The sequence below is a fragment of the Lathyrus oleraceus genome, chromosome 1, assembly GCF_024323335.1.
Source record: "Lathyrus oleraceus cultivar Zhongwan6 chromosome 1, CAAS_Psat_ZW6_1.0, whole genome shotgun sequence".
NCBI lineage: Eukaryota > Viridiplantae > Streptophyta > Magnoliopsida > Fabales > Fabaceae > Lathyrus > Lathyrus oleraceus.
Window position 1 is genome coordinate 49,572,108 of NC_066579.1, and position 22,209 is coordinate 49,594,316.

The window sequence follows — 22,209 nt, forward strand, 5'->3', positions numbered from 1 at the left end:
AGTGTCACATCAAATTTTAATTGATGTAGCAGGTTAGATGATGATTTGTCAATAAAATAACTCACGACAAAGATTTTGTGGTATGAACTATTTAAAAAATGAAAAAATAATATATTTTTTATCTGAAACGCTTCAATATTACTCAGTAGATGTCCTCAATTGTATGCTTGACTCGGAAGTGGGTTAGTGCCCATACTCTATGTTTTATTTTTTCTGTGGTTCACTAGGACTATGACCATGTAAAATGGCTAGGAATTTAATAGTGTGTTGTGTAACACCTGAGGCCGAAGAGGGCATGGAAGTGGTTGTAATATCTGAGGCCTAAGAGGCTGGGGAGTGGTCATCCTAACTTACACTGGAATGGGACGATATTAAGGTTTTGTATGTATGGGACTATTTGGTTGAAGGAATGCTTTTAACGGTTGATTGCTACTACATATACCAATAAGATGCATCTTCTCTTAGGTAGAATAACAAATAAGAACTCCATAGTTAAGTGTGTTTGACTTGGAGTAGTATTTAGAAGGGTGATCTTCTTAGAAATTTTCCTCGAAAGTGTATGAGTGAATACCAAGCATGCTGAAAAGACCCGTGTTGGTTTGTGGAGTCAGTCGGTAATCCCTAAAGTAGTGAGGGGTATTACGTGTAGGGTGGGTAGTTGTTGTCCTTTGCTTTGTGTTTTATGCAACTAGTCAAGTCCTTCTTCTTTCAGCTTTCTCTCTCTGAAGTTCTGATGTGTTCTTCGATTCAAGATTGTTCAGACAGTTAATCTAGGTTGACTTTTGTTTTTTTTCCTTCTAGCTGATTTGTTGTTTTCCTTTTTGTGTTATTTGTCATCTTAAGTTTTAGTCAAGATTTTTTGTACTATTAAAAAAAGTTGATTGCATAAGAATACTAAGCCTTGGCTGACATCCTTGGTTGAAATGAAATTTGACAATAAAGAATATGAACTCCTTCAATAATAAATAATAATTTAATTTTAATAGAAGAAGGGTGACATATATATGACAATAGTTCTAATACATATGTCGATTTATTTCTTTCCAAAGGACTAAACAACTTATGATCAACGTCATCTGCATTAAAGGGATTATTTGTCTAGTACTCTTGAAATTAAAAACTACAAAATATTGATCAACCGGATTTAAAGGACCCGAATGATTTGGAGGTGGTCCATAAGCTTCACAAAAAAGAGCATTTCCTTTAATTATAGGGTTGACATTAGAACATACAACGTTTGTTGGTTTTCCATTAAATTGGAGAACCACTCCCTCGCACCGTACACCACTACTGCATTTAAGAACCACTCCCTCTTTTGCTTTTGTAGTTCCATGAATGTTATTGAATGAAACCTTGCTTATCTTTATTTTCTATGGATTTTACACCATACAACAAATGAACAAAATATTTATCTTTTTTGAAATAATTTTTAACAAACAAGTGGTAAGATTATGAAATAAAGATGATTACCTGTTTGTCGTAGTGATGCCATGGACAATACTCTTAGTCAACGGTGATAGAGTTTGTGACACAAACCATGGTTATATCTTCAAAATGCATACAATATAACTATAATTAATATAAACTTTTCCATAATAAATAATAATTTAATTTTATTAAAAGAAGGGTGACATATACATGACAGTATTTCTAATACATAAGTCGAGTTATTTCTTTCTAAAAGACTAAACTACTAATAATCAACATCCTCTGCATTATAGGGATGGTTGTCTAGTACTCTTGAAATTAAAAAGTACAAAAAATTGATCAATCGGATTCGTCGAGTTTAGAGGACCCCGAGGATTTGGAAGATCAGGAGGGAAGTGGTTTATAAGGTTCACAAGTAGGAGCATTTCCTTTAATTATAGGTTTGACATTAGAACACACAGCTTTTGCTGGTTTTCCATTAAATGTGAGATCAATATTACTCAACTCCACACCATCGCACGGTACACCACTACTGCATATAAGAACCACTCCCTCTTCTGCTTTTGTAGTTCCATGAATGTTCTTGAATGAAACCTTGCTTATCTTTATTTTTGAAGGAATCTACACCATGCAAGAAAATATAAGTCATTTAAACTATACCTACATAATTAACCATCTTCAAAATTTATAGTGATGATTACCTTTTTGTTGCACGTGTTCCATGGACAATACTCTTGGTCAATGATGATAGGGTTCCTGACACTAACCATGGTAACATCTTCAAAATTCATATCAGTAATAGTAATTGTTCCTGGTCCAGCTGGCCAAGTTTTAATCCTCAAACCATTTTCAGTATCTGATATAGTACAATTCTTAACTATAAGACCTTCTACGTTATCTTCTTGTGTAAACCTTCCAAGGCTTCCAACACTAATACCATGACCAGGTCCACATTTCACATTTTGTACTAGTACTTTTCTACAACCATCACCCAATGAAACACAATCATCTCCAGTAGCAATGTCGATATTAAGAATTTTAACATCAGTTGATTTTCCCAAATGAACTCCATCGGTGTTTGTACTGTCACCAGGAGCACTAATTTTGACAGCATCCAATGTGATATTTTCGCAGCCGTAAATCATAAAATGGAAATTTTTGCTGTCCTTAGATGTAATTCCAGTGACGATGGAGTTGTTAACAAAATAAAAACCCAAATTCTGTTGAAATTCAACCAATAAAATCAATTATAAAATGTTTATTAAACAAGTGTTATAATGATTTGATTTGACGATTAATATTTACCTGGGAAACTTTTTGGTTAACATTATGATTTTTGCTCCAAGCAGCTGAAGATTGTTTCCATGTAGCTGCGCCTTGACCATCAAAAACTCCATTTCCTGATACGGTTAAATGGTCCATAGTTCCAAACCTGATCCATTGATCACTTTTTGGCATACTATTTATGTCTGAAGGTGCTTGAAATATGCCATCAACTTGAACCTCAATTGGAGCCTTACATGGACCTTCAGCAACTATTCCATTTGTCCTATAATTACCAGATGGAATCACAATCTTAACTGCAGATGTTGATGCACATGCTTCAGTCCAAACTTTTTTGAAAGCCTTAAGAAAGAAAAAAAACACAATCAATTAGAAAACAATTATTTTCTCATTATCAATTCAATAATAATTAATACCTCAGTAATATCTGAATTTGGTTTACCACCATAATCATTTATGTTAAGGTCCCCTTGAACTACACCAAAGTAAGCTAGAAATATGAATGAAACAATAATGTCAATACTGAACTTCTTCATGTCTTGTTTGATTATTGTTACTATCTCGTTAATGAATGTTTGATTTCAAGATAACGTAATATCGAACACTATTTATAGTTGAATGGAAACTAACTATTGTCTAAATATGTCTCTTTCCTTTTTTAAATTCTTTGGTTGTTTTAAATTTCTATTAATAACAATTGTTTTTTATCACTTATGAATAACAAATAACAATAAACTAGATTGAAACCCATGCGCTGCACGGAACTTAGATGAATTATTTAAGTAGAATGATTTTGATACAAATTTATTTTTTGAGTATAAATTTTTTGTCATCAAGATAATAGGATGAAGAGAAAAAAAAATTGTGAATAATAAATATGTTAGAATCTTGTAAATATAAGATAAAATATTAAAATTAAAATTTAAAATGTAAAATAAGTGCATAAAAAATTGTTATTTTTTTATACTCTCTAAGAATATATATTCATCATTTTGTGGATTGAAGATAATTTAATGTTTATAATTCAAATATCATTAAAATAATCATCACTCTTAATAATAAAACTTCAAATGAAACTCTCGATATTCTAATATATTTGAATGGGTATAGAAAAAATTAAGTATGGGTTTTAAACCAAGTACAATGATATTGTTTTTGTGTGTATTTGCCTATGTCATTTACTTTTAACATATATACATATCATTTAATTCATTTAAATTTTTTATAATGTTAAATAAATATAATTTATTAATATGTTGTAGAAAGTTTATGAGTAAAAGATTATATATTTTAGCTGAAAAAATAATTGTCTAATTTGTTATTTTGAATTTAAATTTGTAACATGTAATTATAGATATAATTAACAATTATATTTTAGAAAGAATTTGAATCATTTATATATCTATTTGGAAGTTATAATTAAACTTGAAAATACTGTATGGTTATTTTATTTTAAGCCCTGTCATAATACTTTTTGTACTATAGTTATAAAACGGTTAGATATAAATTATTATTATTTCATTAAAAAAATTATTTACAATTCTAGTGGAATATATAAATGTAGTTTTTTAATATATAGTAGAAAATCTATATGTTAAGGATTATATATAGTAGCTAAAAAAATTATTGTCTAATTTTCTATTTTGAATTGAATTTTGTAATATGTAATTGTTGATATAATTAAAATTTATCTTTTAGAAAAAAATTTGAAGCATTAGTAGGTCAGTTTGAAAGTTATAATTAAACTTACAAACATCATATGACCATTTTATTTTAAGCATTGTCATAAGATTTATTGTATTAGAGTTTTAAAACGGTTAAATATGAATTATTATTTTTTCATTAAACAGAGTTATTTATAATTTGGTGAAATATATAAATGTGTTTTTTTATAGATTTTATGGATGGATGGTTACACATTATAGTGAAATAAATATTAAAAGTTTTAGATGGTTATATTTTGAAGAGTGTCACATCAAATTTTAATTGATGTAGCAGGTTAGATGATGATTTGTCAATAAAATAACTCACGGCAAAGATTTTGTGGTATGAACTATTTAAAAAATGAAAAACTAATATATTTTTTATCTGAAACGCTTCAATATTACTCAGTAGATGTCCTCAATTGTATGCTTGACTCGGAAGTGGGTTAGTGCCCATACTCCATGTTTTATTTTTTCTGTGGTTCACTAGGACTATGACCATGTAAAATGGCTAGGAATTTAATAGTGTGTTGTGTAACACCTGAGGCCGAAGAGGGCATGGAAGTGGTTGTAATATCTGAGGCTTAAGAGGCTGGGGAGTGGTCATCCTAACTTACACTGGAATGGGACGATATTAAGGTTTTGTATGTATGGGACTATATGGTTGAAGGAATGCTTTTAACGGTTGATTGCTACTACATATACCAATAAGATGCATCTTCTCTTAGGTAGAATAACAAATAAGAACTCCATAGTTAAGTGTGTTTGACTTGGAGTAGTATTTAGAAGGGTGATCTTCTTAGAAATTTTCCTCGAAAGTGTATGAGTGAATACCAAGCATGCTGAAAAGACCCGTGTTGGTTTGTGGAGTCAGTCGGTAATCCCTAAAGTAGTAAGGGGTATTACGTGTAGGGTGGGTAGTTGTTGTCCTTTGCTTTGTGTTTTATGCAACTAGTCAAGTCCTTCTTCTTTCAGCTTTCTCTCTCTGAAGTTCTGATGTGTTCTTCGATTCAAGATTGTTCAGACAGTTAATCTAGGTTGACTTTTGTTTTTTTTCCTTCTAGCTGATTTGTTGTTTTCCTTTTTGTGTTATTTGTCATCTTAAGTTTTAGTCAAGATTTTTTGTACTATTAAAAAAAGTTGATTGCATAAGAATACTAAGCCTTGGCTGACATCCTTGGTTGAAATGAAATTTGACAATAAAGAATATGAACTCCTTCAATAATAAATAATAATTTAATTTTAATAGAAGAAGGGTGACATATATATGACAATAGTTCTAATACATATGTCGATTTATTTCTTTCCAAAGGACTAAACAACTTATGATCAACGTCATCTGCATTAAAGGGATTATTTGTCTAGTACTCTTGAAATTAAAAACTACAAAATATTGATCAACCGGATTTAAAGGACCCGAATGATTTGGAGGTGGTCCATAAGCTTCACAAAAAAGAGCATTTCCTTTAATTATAGGGTTGACATTAGAACATACAACGTTTGTTGGTTTTCCATTAAATTGGAGAACCACTCCCTCGCACCGTACACCACTACTGCATTTAAGAACCACTCCTCTTTTGCTTTTGTAGTTCCATGAATGTTATTGAATGAAACCTTGCTTATCTTTATTTTCTATGGATTTTACACCATACAACAAATGAACAAAATATTTATCTTTTTTGAAATAATTTTTAACAAACAAGTGGTAAGATTATGAAATAAAGATGATTACCTGTTTGTCGTAGTGATGCCATGGACAATACTCTTAGTCAACGGTGATAGAGTTTGTGACACAAACCATGGTTATATCTTCAAAATGCATACAATATAACTATAATTAATATAAACTTTTCCATAATAAATAATAATTTAATTTTATTAAAAGAAGGGTGACATATACATGACAGTATTTCTAATACATAAGTCGAGTTATTTCTTTCTAAAAGACTAAACTACTAATAATCAACATCCTCTGCATTATAGGGATGGTTGTCTAGTACTCTTGAAATTAAAAAGTACAAAAAATTGATCAATCGGATTCGTCGAGTTTAGAGGACCCCGAGGATTTGGAAGATCAGGAGGGAAGTGGTTTATAAGGTTCACAAGTAGGAGCATTTCCTTTAATTATAGGTTTGACATTAGAACACACAGCTTTTGCTGGTTTTCCATTAAATGTGAGATCAATATTACTCAACTCCACACCATCGCACGGTACACCACTACTGCATATAAGAACCACTCCCTCTTCTGCTTTTGTAGTTCCATGAATGTTCTTGAATGAAACCTTGCTTATCTTTATTTTTGAAGGAATCTACACCATGCAAGAAAATATAAGTCATTTAAACTATACCTACATAATTAACCATCTTCAAAATTTATAGTGATGATTACCTTTTTGTTGCACGTGTTCCATGGACAATACTCTTGGTCAATGATGATAGGGTTCCTGACACTAACCATGGTAACATCTTCAAAATTCATATCAGTAATAGTAATTGTTCCTGGTCCAGCTGGCCAAGTTTTAATCCTCAAACCATTTTCAGTATCTGATATAGTACAATTCTTAACTATAAGACCTTCTACGTTATCTTCTTGTGTAAACCTTCCAAGGCTTCCAACACTAATACCATGACCAGGTCCACATTTCACATTTTGTACTAGTACTTTTCTACAACCATCACCCAATGAAACACAATCATCTCCAGTAGCAATGTCGATATTAAGAATTTTAACATCAGTTGATTTTCCCAAATGAACTCCATCGGTGTTTGTACTGTCACCAGGAGCACTAATTTTGACAGCATCCAATGTGATATTTTCGCAGCCGTAAATCATAAAATGGAAATTTTTGCTGTCCTTAGATGTAATTCCAGTGACGATGGAGTTGTTAACAAAATAAAAACCCAAATTCTGTTGAAATTCAACCAATAAAATCAATTATAAAATGTTTATTAAACAAGTGTTATAATGATTTGATTTGACGATTAATATTTACCTGGGAAACTTTTTGGTTAACATTATGATTTTTGCTCCAAGCAGCTGAAGATTGTTTCCATGTAGCTGCGCCTTGACCATCAAAAACTCCATTTCCTGATACGGTTAAATGGTCCATAGTTCCAAACCTGATCCATTGATCACTTTTTGGCATACTATTTATGTCTGAAGGTGCTTGAAATATGCCATCAACTTGAACCTCAATTGGAGCCTTACATGGACCTTCAGCAACTATTCCATTTGTCCTATAATTACCAGATGGAATCACAATCTTAACTGCAGATGTTGATGCACATGCTTCAGTCCAAACTTTTTTGAAAGCCTTAAGAAAGAAAAAAAACACAATCAATTAGAAAACAATTATTTTCTCATTATCAATTCAATAATAATTAATACCTCAGTAATATCTGAATTTGGTTTACCACCATAATCATTTATGTTAAGGTCCCCTTGAACTACACCAAAGTAAGCTAGAAATATGAATGAAACAATAATGTCAATACTGAACTTCTTCATGTCTTGTTTGATTATTGTTACTATCTCGTTAATGAATGTTTGATTTCAAGATAACGTAATATCGAACACTATTTATAGTTGAATGGAAACTAACTATTGTCTAAATATGTCTCTTTCCTTTTTTAAATTCTTTGGTTGTTTTAAATTTCTATTAATAACAATTGTTTTTTATCACTTATGAATAACAAATAACAATAAACTAGATTGAAACCCATGCGCTGCACGGAACTTAGATGAATTATTTAAGTAGAATGATTTTGATACAAATTTATTTTTTGAGTATAAATTTTTTGTCATCAAGATAATAGGATGAAGAGAAAAAAAAATTGTGAATAATAAATATGTTAGAATCTTGTAAATATAAGATAAAATATTAAAATTAAAATTTAAAATGTAAAATAAGTGCATAAAAAATTGTTATTTTTTTATACTCTCTAAGAATATATATTCATCATTTTGTGGATTGAAGATAATTTAATGTTTATAATTCAAATATCATTAAAATAATCATCACTCTTAATAATAAAACTTCAAATGAAACTCTCGATATTCTAATATATTTGAATGGGTATAGAAAAAATTAAGTATGGGTTTTAAACCAAGTACAATGATATTGTTTTTGTGTGTATTTGCCTATGTCATTTACTTTTAACATATATACATATCATTTAATTCATTTAAATTTTTTATAATGTTAAATAAATATAATTTATTAATATGTTGTAGAAAGTTTATGAGTAAAAGATTATATATTTTAGCTGAAAAAATAATTGTCTAATTTGTTATTTTGAATTTAAATTTGTAACATGTAATTATAGATATAATTAACAATTATATTTTAGAAAGAATTTGAATCATTTATATATCTATTTGGAAGTTATAATTAAACTTGAAAATATTGTATGGTCATTTTATTTTAAGCCCTGTCATAATACTTTTTGTACTATAGTTATAAAACGGTTAGATATAAATTATTATTATTTCATTAAAAAAATTATTTACAATTCTAGTGGAATATATAAATGTAGTTTTTTAATATATAGTAGAAAATCTATATGTTAAGGATTATATATAGTAGCTAAAAAAATTATTGTCTAATTTTCTATTTTGAATTGAATTTTGTAATATGTAATTGTTGATATAATTAAAATTTATATTTTAGAAAAAAATTTGAAGCATTAGTAGGTCAGTTTGAAAGTTATAATTAAACTTACAAACATCATATGACCATTTTATTTTAAGCATTGTCATAAGATTTATTGTATTAGAGTTTTAAAACGGTTAAATATGAATTATTATTTTTTCATTAAACAGAGTTATTTATAATTTGGTGAAATATATAAATGTGTTTTTTTATAGATTTTATGGATGGATGGTTACACATTATAGTGAAATAAATATTAAAAGTTTTAGATGGTTATATTTTGAAGAGTGTCACATCAAATTTTAATTGATGTAGCAGGTTAGATGATGATTTGTCAATAAAATAACTCACGGCAAAGATTTTGTGGTATGAACTATTTAAAAAATGAAAAACTAATATATTTTTTATCTGAAACGCTTCAATATTACTCAGTAGATGTCCTCAATTGTATGCTTGACTCGGAAGTGGGTTAGTGCCCATACTCCATGTTTTATTTTTTCTGTGGTTCACTAGGACTATGACCATGTAAAATGGCTAGGAATTTAATAGTGTGTTGTGTAACACCTGAGGCCGAAGAGGGCATGGAAGTGGTTGTAATATCTGAGGCTTAAGAGGCTGGGGAGTGGTCATCCTAACTTACACTGGAATGGGACGATATTAAGGTTTTGTATGTATGGGACTATATGGTTGAAGGAATGCTTTTAACGGTTGATTGCTACTACATATACCAATAAGATGCATCTTCTCTTAGGTAGAATAACAAATAAGAACTCCATAGTTAAGTGTGTTTGACTTGGAGTAGTATTTAGAAGGGTGATCTTCTTAGAAATTTTCCTCGAAAGTGTATGAGTGAATACCAAGCATGCTGAAAAGACCCGTGTTGGTTTGTGGAGTCAGTCGGTAATCCCTAAAGTAGTAAGGGGTATTACGTGTAGGGTGGGTAGTTGTTGTCCTTTGCTTTGTGTTTTATGCAACTAGTCAAGTCCTTCTTCTTTCAGCTTTCTCTCTCTGAAGTTCTGATGTGTTCTTCGATTCAAGATTGTTCAGACAGTTAATCTAGGTTGACTTTTGTTTTTTTTCCTTCTAGCTGATTTGTTGTTTTCCTTTTTGTGTTATTTGTCATCTTAAGTTTTAGTCAAGATTTTTTGTACTATTAAAAAAAGTTGATTGCATAAGAATACTAAGCCTTGGCTGACATCCTTGGTTGAAATGAAATTTGACAATAAAGAATATGAACTCCTTCAATAATAAATAATAATTTAATTTTAATAGAAGAAGGGTGACATATATATGACAATAGTTCTAATACATATGTCGATTTATTTCTTTCCAAAGGACTAAACAACTTATGATCAACGTCATCTGCATTAAAGGGATTATTTGTCTAGTACTCTTGAAATTAAAAACTACAAAATATTGATCAACCGGATTTAAAGGACCCGAATGATTTGGAGGTGGTCCATAAGCTTCACAAAAAAGAGCATTTCCTTTAATTATAGGGTTGACATTAGAACATACAACGTTTGTTGGTTTTCCATTAAATTGGAGAACCACTCCCTCGCACCGTACACCACTACTGCATTTAAGAACCACTCCCTCTTTTGCTTTTGTAGTTCCATGAATGTTATTGAATGAAACCTTGCTTATCTTTATTTTCTATGGATTTTACACCATACAACAAATGAACAAAATATTTATCTTTTTTGAAATAATTTTTAACAAACAAGTGGTAAGATTATGAAATAAAGATGATTACCTGTTTGTCGTAGTGATGCCATGGACAATACTCTTAGTCAACGGTGATAGAGTTTGTGACACAAACCATGGTTATATCTTCAAAATGCATACAATATAACTATAATTAATATAAACTTTTCCATAATAAATAATAATTTAATTTTATTAAAAGAAGGGTGACATATACATGACAGTATTTCTAATACATAAGTCGAGTTATTTCTTTCTAAAAGACTAAACTACTAATAATCAACATCCTCTGCATTATAGGGATGGTTGTCTAGTACTCTTGAAATTAAAAAGTACAAAAAATTGATCAATCGGATTCGTCGAGTTTAGAGGACCCCGAGGATTTGGAAGATCAGGAGGGAAGTGGTTTATAAGGTTCACAAGTAGGAGCATTTCCTTTAATTATAGGTTTGACATTAGAACACACAGCTTTTGCTGGTTTTCCATTAAATGTGAGATCAATATTACTCAACTCCACACCATCGCACGGTACACCACTACTGCATATAAGAACCACTCCCTCTTCTGCTTTTGTAGTTCCATGAATGTTCTTGAATGAAACCTTGCTTATCTTTATTTTTGAAGGAATCTACACCATGCAAGAAAATATAAGTCATTTAAACTATACCTACATAATTAACCATCTTCAAAATTTATAGTGATGATTACCTTTTTGTTGCACGTGTTCCATGGACAATACTCTTGGTCAATGATGATAGGGTTCCTGACACTAACCATGGTAACATCTTCAAAATTCATATCAGTAATAGTAATTGTTCCTGGTCCAGCTGGCCAAGTTTTAATCCTCAAACCATTTTCAGTATCTGATATAGTACAATTCTTAACTATAAGACCTTCTACGTTATCTTCTTGTGTAAACCTTCCAAGGCTTCCAACACTAATACCATGACCAGGTCCACATTTCACATTTTGTACTAGTACTTTTCTACAACCATCACCCAATGAAACACAATCATCTCCAGTAGCAATGTCGATATTAAGAATTTTAACATCAGTTGATTTTCCCAAATGAACTCCATCGGTGTTTGTACTGTCACCAGGAGCACTAATTTTGACAGCATCCAATGTGATATTTTCGCAGCCGTAAATCATAAAATGGAAATTTTTGCTGTCCTTAGATGTAATTCCAGTGACGATGGAGTTGTTAACAAAATAAAAACCCAAATTCTGTTGAAATTCAACCAATAAAATCAATTATAAAATGTTTATTAAACAAGTGTTATAATGATTTGATTTGACGATTAATATTTACCTGGGAAACTTTTTGGTTAACATTATGATTTTTGCTCCAAGCAGCTGAAGATTGTTTCCATGTAGCTGCGCCTTGACCATCAAAAACTCCATTTCCTGATACGGTTAAATGGTCCATAGTTCCAAACCTGATCCATTGATCACTTTTTGGCATACTATTTATGTCTGAAGGTGCTTGAAATATGCCATCAACTTGAACCTCAATTGGAGCCTTACATGGACCTTCAGCAACTATTCCATTTGTCCTATAATTACCAGATGGAATCACAATCTTAACTGCAGATGTTGATGCACATGCTTCAGTCCAAACTTTTTTGAAAGCCTTAAGAAAGAAAAAAAACACAATCAATTAGAAAACAATTATTTTCTCATTATCAATTCAATAATAATTAATACCTCAGTAATATCTGAATTTGGTTTACCACCATAATCATTTATGTTAAGGTCCCCTTGAACTACACCAAAGTAAGCTAGAAATATGAATGAAACAATAATGTCAATACTGAACTTCTTCATGTCTTGTTTGATTATTGTTACTATCTCGTTAATGAATGTTTGATTTCAAGATAACGTAATATCGAACACTATTTATAGTTGAATGGAAACTAACTATTGTCTAAATATGTCTCTTTCCTTTTTTAAATTCTTTGGTTGTTTTAAATTTCTATTAATAACAATTGTTTTTTATCACTTATGAATAACAAATAACAATAAACTAGATTGAAACCCATGCGCTGCACGGAACTTAGATGAATTATTTAAGTAGAATGATTTTGATACAAATTTATTTTTTGAGTATAAATTTTTTGTCATCAAGATAATAGGATGAAGAGAAAAAAAAATTGTGAATAATAAATATGTTAGAATCTTGTAAATATAAGATAAAATATTAAAATTAAAATTTAAAATGTAAAATAAGTGCATAAAAAATTGTTATTTTTTTATACTCTCTAAGAATATATATTCATCATTTTGTGGATTGAAGATAATTTAATGTTTATAATTCAAATATCATTAAAATAATCATCACTCTTAATAATAAAACTTCAAATGAAACTCTCGATATTCTAATATATTTGAATGGGTATAGAAAAAATTAAGTATGGGTTTTAAACCAAGTACAATGATATTGTTTTTGTGTGTATTTGCCTATGTCATTTACTTTTAACATATATACATATCATTTAATTCATTTAAATTTTTTATAATGTTAAATAAATATAATTTATTAATATGTTGTAGAAAGTTTATGAGTAAAAGATTATATATTTTAGCTGAAAAAATAATTGTCTAATTTGTTATTTTGAATTTAAATTTGTAACATGTAATTATAGATATAATTAACAATTATATTTTAGAAAGAATTTGAATCATTTATGTATCTATTTGGAAGTTATAATTAAACTTGAAAATATTGTATGGTCATTTTATTTTAAGCCTTGTCATAATACTTTTTGTACTATAGTTATAAAACGGTTAGATATAAATTATTATTATTTCATTAAAAAAATTATTTACAATTCTAGTGGAATATATAAATGTAGTTTTTTAATATATAGTAGAAAATCTATATGTTAAGGATTATATATAGTAGCTAAAAAAATTATTGTCTAATTTTCTATTTTGAATTGAATTTTGTAATATGTAATTGTTGATATAATTAAAATTTATATTTTAGAAAAAAATTTGAAGCATTAGTAGGTCAGTTTGAAAGTTATAATTAAACTTACAAACATCATATGACCATTTTATTTTAAGCATTGTCATAAGATTTATTGTATTAGAGTTTTAAAACGGTTAAATATGAATTATTATTTTTTCATTAAACAGAGTTATTTATAATTTGGTGAAATATATAAATGTGTTTTTTTATAGATTTTATGGATGGATGGTTACACATTATAGTGAAATAAATATTAAAAGTTTTAGATGGTTATATTTTGAAGAGTGTCACATCAAATTTTAATTGATGTAGCAGGTTAGATGATGATTTGTCAATAAAATAACTCACGGCAAAGATTTTGTGGTATGAACTATTTAAAAAATGAAAAACTAATATATTTTTTATCTGAAACGCTTCAATATTACTCAGTAGATGTCCTCAATTGTATGCTTGACTCGGAAGTGGGTTAGTGCCCATACTCCATGTTTTATTTTTTCTGTGGTTCACTAGGACTATGACCATGTAAAATGGCTAGGAATTTAATAGTGTGTTGTGTAACACCTGAGGCCGAAGAGGGCATGGAAGTGGTTGTAATATCCGAGGCCTAAGAGGCTGGGGAGTGGTCATCCTAACTTACATTGGAATGGGACGATATTAAGGTTTTGTATGTATGGGACTATATGGTTGAAGGAATGCTTTTAACGGTTGATTGCTACTACATATACCAATAAGATGCATCTTCTCTTAGGTAGAATAACAAATAAGAACTCCATAGTTAAGTGTGTTTGACTTGGAGTAGTATTTAGAAGGGTGATCTTCTTAGAAATTTTCCTCGAAAGTGTATGAGTGAATACCAAGCATGCTGAAAAGACCCGTGTTGGTTTGTGGAGTCAGTCGGTAATCCCTAAAGTAGTAAGGGGTATTACGTGTAGGGTGGGTAGTTGTTGTCCTTTGCTTTGTGTTTTATGCAACTAGTCAAGTCCTTCTTCTTTCAGCTTTCTCTCTCTGAAGTTCTGATGTGTTCTTCGATTCAAGATTGTTCAGACAGTTAATCTAGGTTGACTTTTGTTTTTTTTCCTTCTAGCTGATTTGTTGTTTTCCTTTTTGTGTTATTTGTCATCTTAAGTTTTAGTCAAGATTTTTTGTACTATTAAAAAAAGTTGATTGCATAAGAATACTAAGCCTTGGCTGACATCCTTGGTTGAAATGAAATTTGACAATAAAGAATATGAACTCCTTCAATAATAAATAATAATTTAATTTTAATAGAAGAAGGGTGACATATATATGACAATAGTTCTAATACATATGTCGATTTATTTCTTTCCAAAGGACTAAACAACTTATGATCAACGTCATCTGCATTAAAGGGATTATTTGTCTAGTACTCTTGAAATTAAAAACTACAAAATATTGATCAACCGGATTTAAAGGACCCGAATGATTTGGAGGTGGTCCATAAGCTTCACAAAAAAGAGCATTTCCTTTAATTATAGGGTTGACATTAGAACATACAACGTTTGTTGGTTTTCCATTAAATTGGAGAACCACTCCCTCGCACCGTACACCACTACTGCATTTAAGAACCACTCCCTCTTTTGCTTTTGTAGTTCCATGAATGTTATTGAATGAAACCTTGCTTATCTTTATTTTCTATGGATTTTACACCATACAACAAATGAACAAAATATTTATCTTTTTTGAAATAATTTTTAACAAACAAGTGGTAAGATTATGAAATAAAGATGATTACCTGTTTGTCGTAGTGATGCCATGGACAATACTCTTAGTCAACGGTGATAGAGTTTGTGACACAAACCATGGTTATATCTTCAAAATGCATACAATATAACTATAATTAATATAAACTTTTCCATAATAAATAATAATTTAATTTTATTAAAAGAAGGGTGACATATACATGACAGTATTTCTAATACATAAGTCGAGTTATTTCTTTCTAAAAGACTAAACTACTAATAATCAACATCCTCTGCATTATAGGGATGGTTGTCTAGTACTCTTGAAATTAAAAAGTACAAAAAATTGATCAATCGGATTCGTCGAGTTTAGAGGACCCCGAGGATTTGGAAGATCAGGAGGGAAGTGGTTTATAAGGTTCACAAGTAGGAGCATTTCCTTTAATTATAGGTTTGACATTAGAACACACAGCTTTTGCTGGTTTTCCATTAAATGTGAGATCAATATTACTCAACTCCACACCATCGCACGGTACACCACTACTGCATATAAGAACCACTCCCTCTTCTGCTTTTGTAGTTCCATGAATGTTCTTGAATGAAACCTTGCTTATCTTTATTTTTGAAGGAATCTACACCATGCAAGAAAATATAAGTCATTTAAACTATACCTACATAATTAACCATCTTCAAAATTTATAGTGATGATTACCTTTTTGTTGCACGTGTTCCATGGACAATACTCTTGGTCAATGATGATAGGGTTCCTGACACTAACCATGGTAACATCTTCAAAATTCATATCAGTAATAGTAATTGTTCCTGGTCCAGCTGGCCAAGTTTTAATCCTCAAACCATTTTCAGTATCTGATATAGTACAATTCTTAACTATAAGACCTTCTACGTTATCTTCTTGTGTAAACCTTCCAAGGCTTCCAACACTAATACCATGACCAGGTCCACATTTCACATTTTGTACTAGTACTTTTCTACAACCATCACCCAATGAAACACAATCATCTCCAGTAGCAATGTCGATATTAAGAATTTTAACATCAGTTGATTTTCCCAAATGAACTCCATCGGTGTTTGTACTGTCACCAGGAGCACTAATTTTGACAGCATCCAATGTGATATTTTCGCAGCCGTAAATCATAAAATGGAAATTTTTGCTGTCCTTAGATGTAATTCCAGTGACGATGGAGTTGTTAACAAAATAAAAACCCAAATTCTGTTGAAATTCAACCAATAAAATCAATTATAAAATGTTTATTAAACAAGTGTTATAATGATTTGATTTGACGATTAATATTTACCTGGGAAACTTTTTGGTTAACATTATGATTTTTGCTCCAAGCAGCTGAAGATTGTTTCCATGTAGCTGCGCCTTGACCATCAAAAACTCCATTTCCTGATACGGTTAAATGGTCCATAGTTCCAAACCTGATCCATTGATCACTTTTTGGCATACTATTTATGTCTGAAGGTGCTTGAAATATGCCATCAACTTGAACCTCAATTGGAGCCTTACATGGACCTTCAGCAACTATTCCATTTGTCCTATAATTACCAGATGGAATCACAATCTTAACTGCAGATGTTGATGCACATGCTTCAGTCCAAACTTTTTTGAAAGCCTTAAGAAAGAAAAAAAACACAATCAATTAGAAAACAATTATTTTCTCATTATCAATTCAATAATAATTAATACCTCAGTAATATCTGAATTTGGTTTACCACCATAATCATTTATGTTAAGGTCCCCTTGAACTACACCAAAGTAAGCTAGAAATATGAATGAAACAATAATGTCAATACTGAACTTCTTCATGTCTTGTTTGATTATTGTTACTATCTCGTTAATGAATGTTTGATTTCAAGATAACGTAATATCGAACACTATTTATAGTTGAATGGAAACTAACTATTGTCTAAATATGTCTCTTTCCTTTTTTAAATTCTTTGGTTGTTTTAAATTTCTATTAATAACAATTGTTTTTCATCACTTATGAATAACAAATAACAATAAACTAGATTGAAACCCATGCGCTGCACGGAACTTAGATGAATTATTTAAGTAGAATGATTTTGATACAAATTTATTTTTTGAGTATAAATTTTTTGTCATCAAGATAATAGGATGAAGAGAAAAAAAAATTGTGAATAATAAATATGTTAGAATCTTGTAAATATAAGATAAAATATTAAAATTAAAATTTAAAATGTAAAATAAGTGCATAAAAAATTGTTATTTTTTTATACTCTCTAAGAATATATATTCATCATTTTGTGGATTGAAGATAATTTAATGTTTATAATTCAAATATCATTCAAATAATCATCACTCTTAATAATAAAACTTCAAATGAAACTCTCGATATTCTAATATATTTGAATGGGTATAGAAAAAATTAAGTATGGGTTTTAAACCAAGTACAATGATATTGTTTTTGTGTGTATTTGCCTATGTCATTTACTTTTAACATATATACATATCATTTAATTCATTTAAATTTTTTATAATGTTAAATAAATATAATTTATTAATATGTTGTAGAAAGTTTATGAGTAAAAGATTATATATTTTAGCTGAAAAAATAATTGTCTAATTTGTTATTTTGAATTTAAATTGGTAACATGTAATTATAGATATAATTAACAATTATATTTTAGAAAGAATTTGAATCATTTATATATCTATTTGGAAGTTATAATTAAACTTGAAAATATTGTATGGTCATTTTATTTTAAGCCTTGTCATAATACTTTTTGTACTATAGTTATAAAACGGTTAAATATAAATTATTATTATTTCATTAAAAAAATTATTTACAATTCTAGTGGAATATTTAAATGTAGTTTTTTAATATATAGTAGAAAATCTATATGTTAAGGATTATATAGTAGCTAAAAAAATTATTGTCTAATTTAGTATTTTGAATTGAATTTTATAATATGTAATTGTTGATATAATTAAAATTTATATTTTAGAAAAAAATTTGAAGCATTAGTAGGTCAGTTTGAAAGTTATAATTAAACTTACAAACAACATATGACCATTTTATTTTAAGCATTGTCATAAGATTTATTGTATTAGAGTTTTAAAACGGTTAAATATGAATTATTATTTTTTCATTAAACAGAGTTATTTATAATTTAGTGAAATATATAAATGTGTTTTTTTATAGATTTTATGGATGGATGGTTACACATTATAGTGAAATGAATATTAAAAGTTTTAGATGGTTATATTTTGAAGAGTGTCACATCAAATTTTAATTGATGTGGCAGGTTAGATGATGATTTGTCAATAAAATAACTCACGGCAAAGATTTTGTGGTATGAACTATTTGAAAAATGAAAAACTAATATATTTTTTATCTGAAAAGCTTCAATATTACTCAGTGGATGTCCTCAATTGTATGCTTAACTCGGAAGTGGGTTAGTGCCCATACTCCATGTTTTATTTTTTATGTGGTTTACTAGGACTATGACCATGTAAAATGGCTAGGAATTTAATAGTGTGTTGTGTAACACCTGAGGCCGAAGAGGGCATGGAAGTGGTTGTAATATCCGAGGCTTAAGAGGCTGGGGAGTGGTCATCCTAACTTACACTGGAATGGGACGATATTAAGGTTTTGTATGTATGTAACTACATGGTTGAAGGAATGCTTTTAACGGTTGATTGCTACTACATATACCAATAAGATGCATCTTCTCTTAGGTAGAATAACAAATAAGAACTCCATAGTTAAGTGTGTTTGACTTGGAGTAGTATTTAGAAGGGTGATCTTCTTAGAAAATTTCCTCGAAAGTGTATGAGTGAATACCAAGCATGCTGAAAAGACCCGTGTTGGTTTGTGGATTCAGTCGGTAATCCCTAAAGTAGTAAGGGGTATTACGTGTCGGGTGGGTAGTTGTTGTCCTTTGCTTTGTGTTTTATGCAACTAGTCAAGTCTTTCTTCTTTCAGCTTTCTCTCTCTGAAGTTCTGATGTGTTCTTCGATTAAAGATTGTTCAGACAGTTAATCTACGTTGACTTTTATTTTTTTTTCCTTCAAGCTGATTTGTTGTTTTCCTTTTTGTGTTATTTGTCATCTTAAGCTTTAGTCAAGATTTTTTGTACTATTAAAAAAAGTTGATTGCATAAGAATATTAAGCCTTGGCTGACATCCTTGGTTGAAATGAAATTTGACAATAAAGAATATGAACTCCTTCAATAAAAAATAATAATTTAATTTTAATAGAAGAAGGGTGACATATATATGACAATAGTTTTAATACATATGTCAATTTATTTCTTTCCAAAGGACTAAATAACTAATGATCAACATCATCTGCATTATAGGGATTATTTGTCTAGTACTCTTGAAATTAAAAACTACAAAATATTAATCAACCGGATTTAAAGGACCCGCATGATTTGGAGGTGGTCCATAAGCTTCACAAAAAAGAGCATTTCGTTTAATTATAGGGTTGACATTAGAACATACAACGTTTGTTGGTTTTCCATTAAATTGGAGAACCACTCCCTCGCACCGTACACCACTACTGCATTTAAGAACCACTCCCTCTTTTGCTTTTGTAGTTCCATGAATGTTATTGAATGAAACCTTGCTTATCTTTATTTTCTATGGATTTTACACCATACAACAAATGAATAAAATATTTATCTTTTTTGAAATAATTTTTAACAAACATGTGGTAAGATTATGAAATAAAGATGATTACCTGTTTGTCGTAGTGATGCCATGGACAATACTCTTAGTCAACGGTGATAGAGTTTGTGACACAAACCATGGTTATATCTTAAAAATGCATACAATATAACTATAATTAATATAAACTTTTCCATAATAAATGATAATTTAATTTTATTAAAAGAAGGGTGACATATACATGACAGTATTTCTAATACATAAGTCGAGTTATTTCTTTCTAAAAGACTAAACTACTAATAATCAACATCCTCTGCATTATAGGGATGGTTGTCTAGTACTCTTGAAATTAAAAAGTACAAAAAATTGATCAATCGGATTCGTCGAGTTTAGAGGACCCCGAGGATTTGGAAGATCAGGAGGGAAGTGGTTTATAAGGTTCACAAGTAGGAGCATTTCCTTTAATTATAGGTTTGACATTAGAACACACAGCTTTTGCTGGTTTTCCATTAAATGTGAGATCAATATTACTCAACTCCACACCATCGCACGGTACACCACTACTGCATATAAGAACCACTCCCTCTTCTGCTTTTGTAGTTCCATGAATGTTCTTGAATGAAACCTTGCTTATCTTTATTTTTGAAGGAATCTACACCATGCAAGAAAATATAAGTCATTTAAACTATACCTACATAATTAACCATCTTCAAAATTTATAGTGATGATTACCTTTTTGTTGCACGTGTTCCATGGACAATACTCTTGGTCAATGATGATAGGGTTCCTGACACTAACCATGGTAACATCTTCAAAATTCATATCAGTAATAGTAATTGTTCCTGGTCCAGCTGGCCAAGTTTTAATCCTCAAACCATTTTCAGTATCTGATATAGTACAATTCTTAACTATAAGACCTTCTACGTTATCTTCTTGTGTAAACCTTCCAAGGCTTCCAACACTAATACCATGACCAGGTCCACATTTCACATTTTGTACTAGTACTTTTCTACAACCATCACCCAATGAAACACAATCATCTCCAGTAGCAATGTCGATATTAAGAATTTTAACATCAGTTGATTTTCCCAAATGAACTCCATCGGTGTTTGTACTGTCACCAGGAGCACTAATTTTGACAGCATCCAATGTGATATTTTCGCAGCCGTAAATCATAAAATGGAAATTTTTGCTGTCCTTAGATGTAATTCCAGTGACGATGGAGTTGTTAACAAAATAAAAACCCAAATTCTGTTGAAATTCAACCAATAAAATCAATTATAAAATGTTTATTAAACAAGTGTTATAATGATTTGATTTGACGATTAATATTTACCTGGGAAACTTTTTGGTTAACATTATGATTTTTGCTCCAAGCAGCTGAAGATTGTTTCCATGTAGCTGCGCCTTGACCATCAAAAACTCCATTTCCTGATACGGTTAAATGGTCCATAGTTCCAAACCTGATCCATTGATCACTTTTTGGCATACTATTTATGTCTGAAGGTGCTTGAAATATGCCATCAACTTGAACCTCAATTGGAGCCTTACATGGACCTTCAGCAACTATTCCATTTGTCCTATAATTACCAGATGGAATCACAATCTTAACTGCAGATGTTGATGCACATGCTTCAGTCCAAACTTTTTTGAAAGCCTTAAGAAAGAAAAAAAACACAATCAATTAGAAAACAATTATTTTCTCATTATCAATTCAATAATAATTAATACCTCAGTAATATCTGAATTTGGTTTACCACCATAATCATTTATGTTAAGGTCCCCTTGAACTACACCAAAGTAAGCTAGAAATATGAATGAAACAATAATGTCAATACTGAACTTCTTCATGTCTTGTTTGATTATTGTTACTATCTCGTTAATGAATGTTTGATTTCAAGATAACGTAATATCGAACACTATTTATAGTTGAATGGAAACTAACTATTGTCTAAATATGTCTCTTTCCTTTTTTAAATTCTTTGGTTGTTTTAAATTTCTATTAATAACAATTGTTTTTCATCACTTATGAATAACAAATAACAATAAACTAGATTGAAACTCGTGCGCTGCACGGAACTTAGATGAATTATTTAAGTAGA

General features: G+C 29.8%; 1 protein-coding gene across 11 annotated transcripts; it reads right to left on the reverse strand.

The window, feature by feature from the left end:
* Positions 1-1,610: 1,610 nt before the first annotated feature.
* LOC127101216 (polygalacturonase) lies at positions 1,611-21,987 on the reverse strand. 11 transcript variants are annotated; one of them, XM_051038821.1, is made up of 4 exons: positions 3,129-3,295; positions 2,734-3,054; positions 2,130-2,648; positions 1,611-2,049 (listed from the first exon to the last, which is right to left on the reverse strand). In XM_051038821.1, the coding sequence occupies exons 1-4, from the start codon at positions 3,246-3,248 to the stop codon at positions 1,813-1,815; spliced, it is 1,197 nt and encodes a 398-aa protein (XP_050894778.1). In that variant the 5' UTR covers positions 3,249-3,295; the 3' UTR covers positions 1,611-1,812. The 11 variants fall into 11 exon arrangements, with proteins under 11 accessions (XP_050894778.1, XP_050894914.1, XP_050895208.1 ...); XM_051038957.1 differs by lacking the exons at positions 2,130-2,648; positions 2,734-3,054; positions 3,129-3,295 and adding exons at positions 11,485-12,003; positions 12,089-12,409; positions 12,484-12,650 and having other exon boundaries at positions 1,612-2,049; XM_051039251.1 differs by lacking the exons at positions 1,611-2,049; positions 2,130-2,648; positions 2,734-3,054; positions 3,129-3,295 and adding exons at positions 6,287-6,726; positions 20,840-21,358; positions 21,444-21,764; positions 21,839-21,987.
* Between the last annotated feature and the right edge of the window lie 222 nt (positions 21,988-22,209).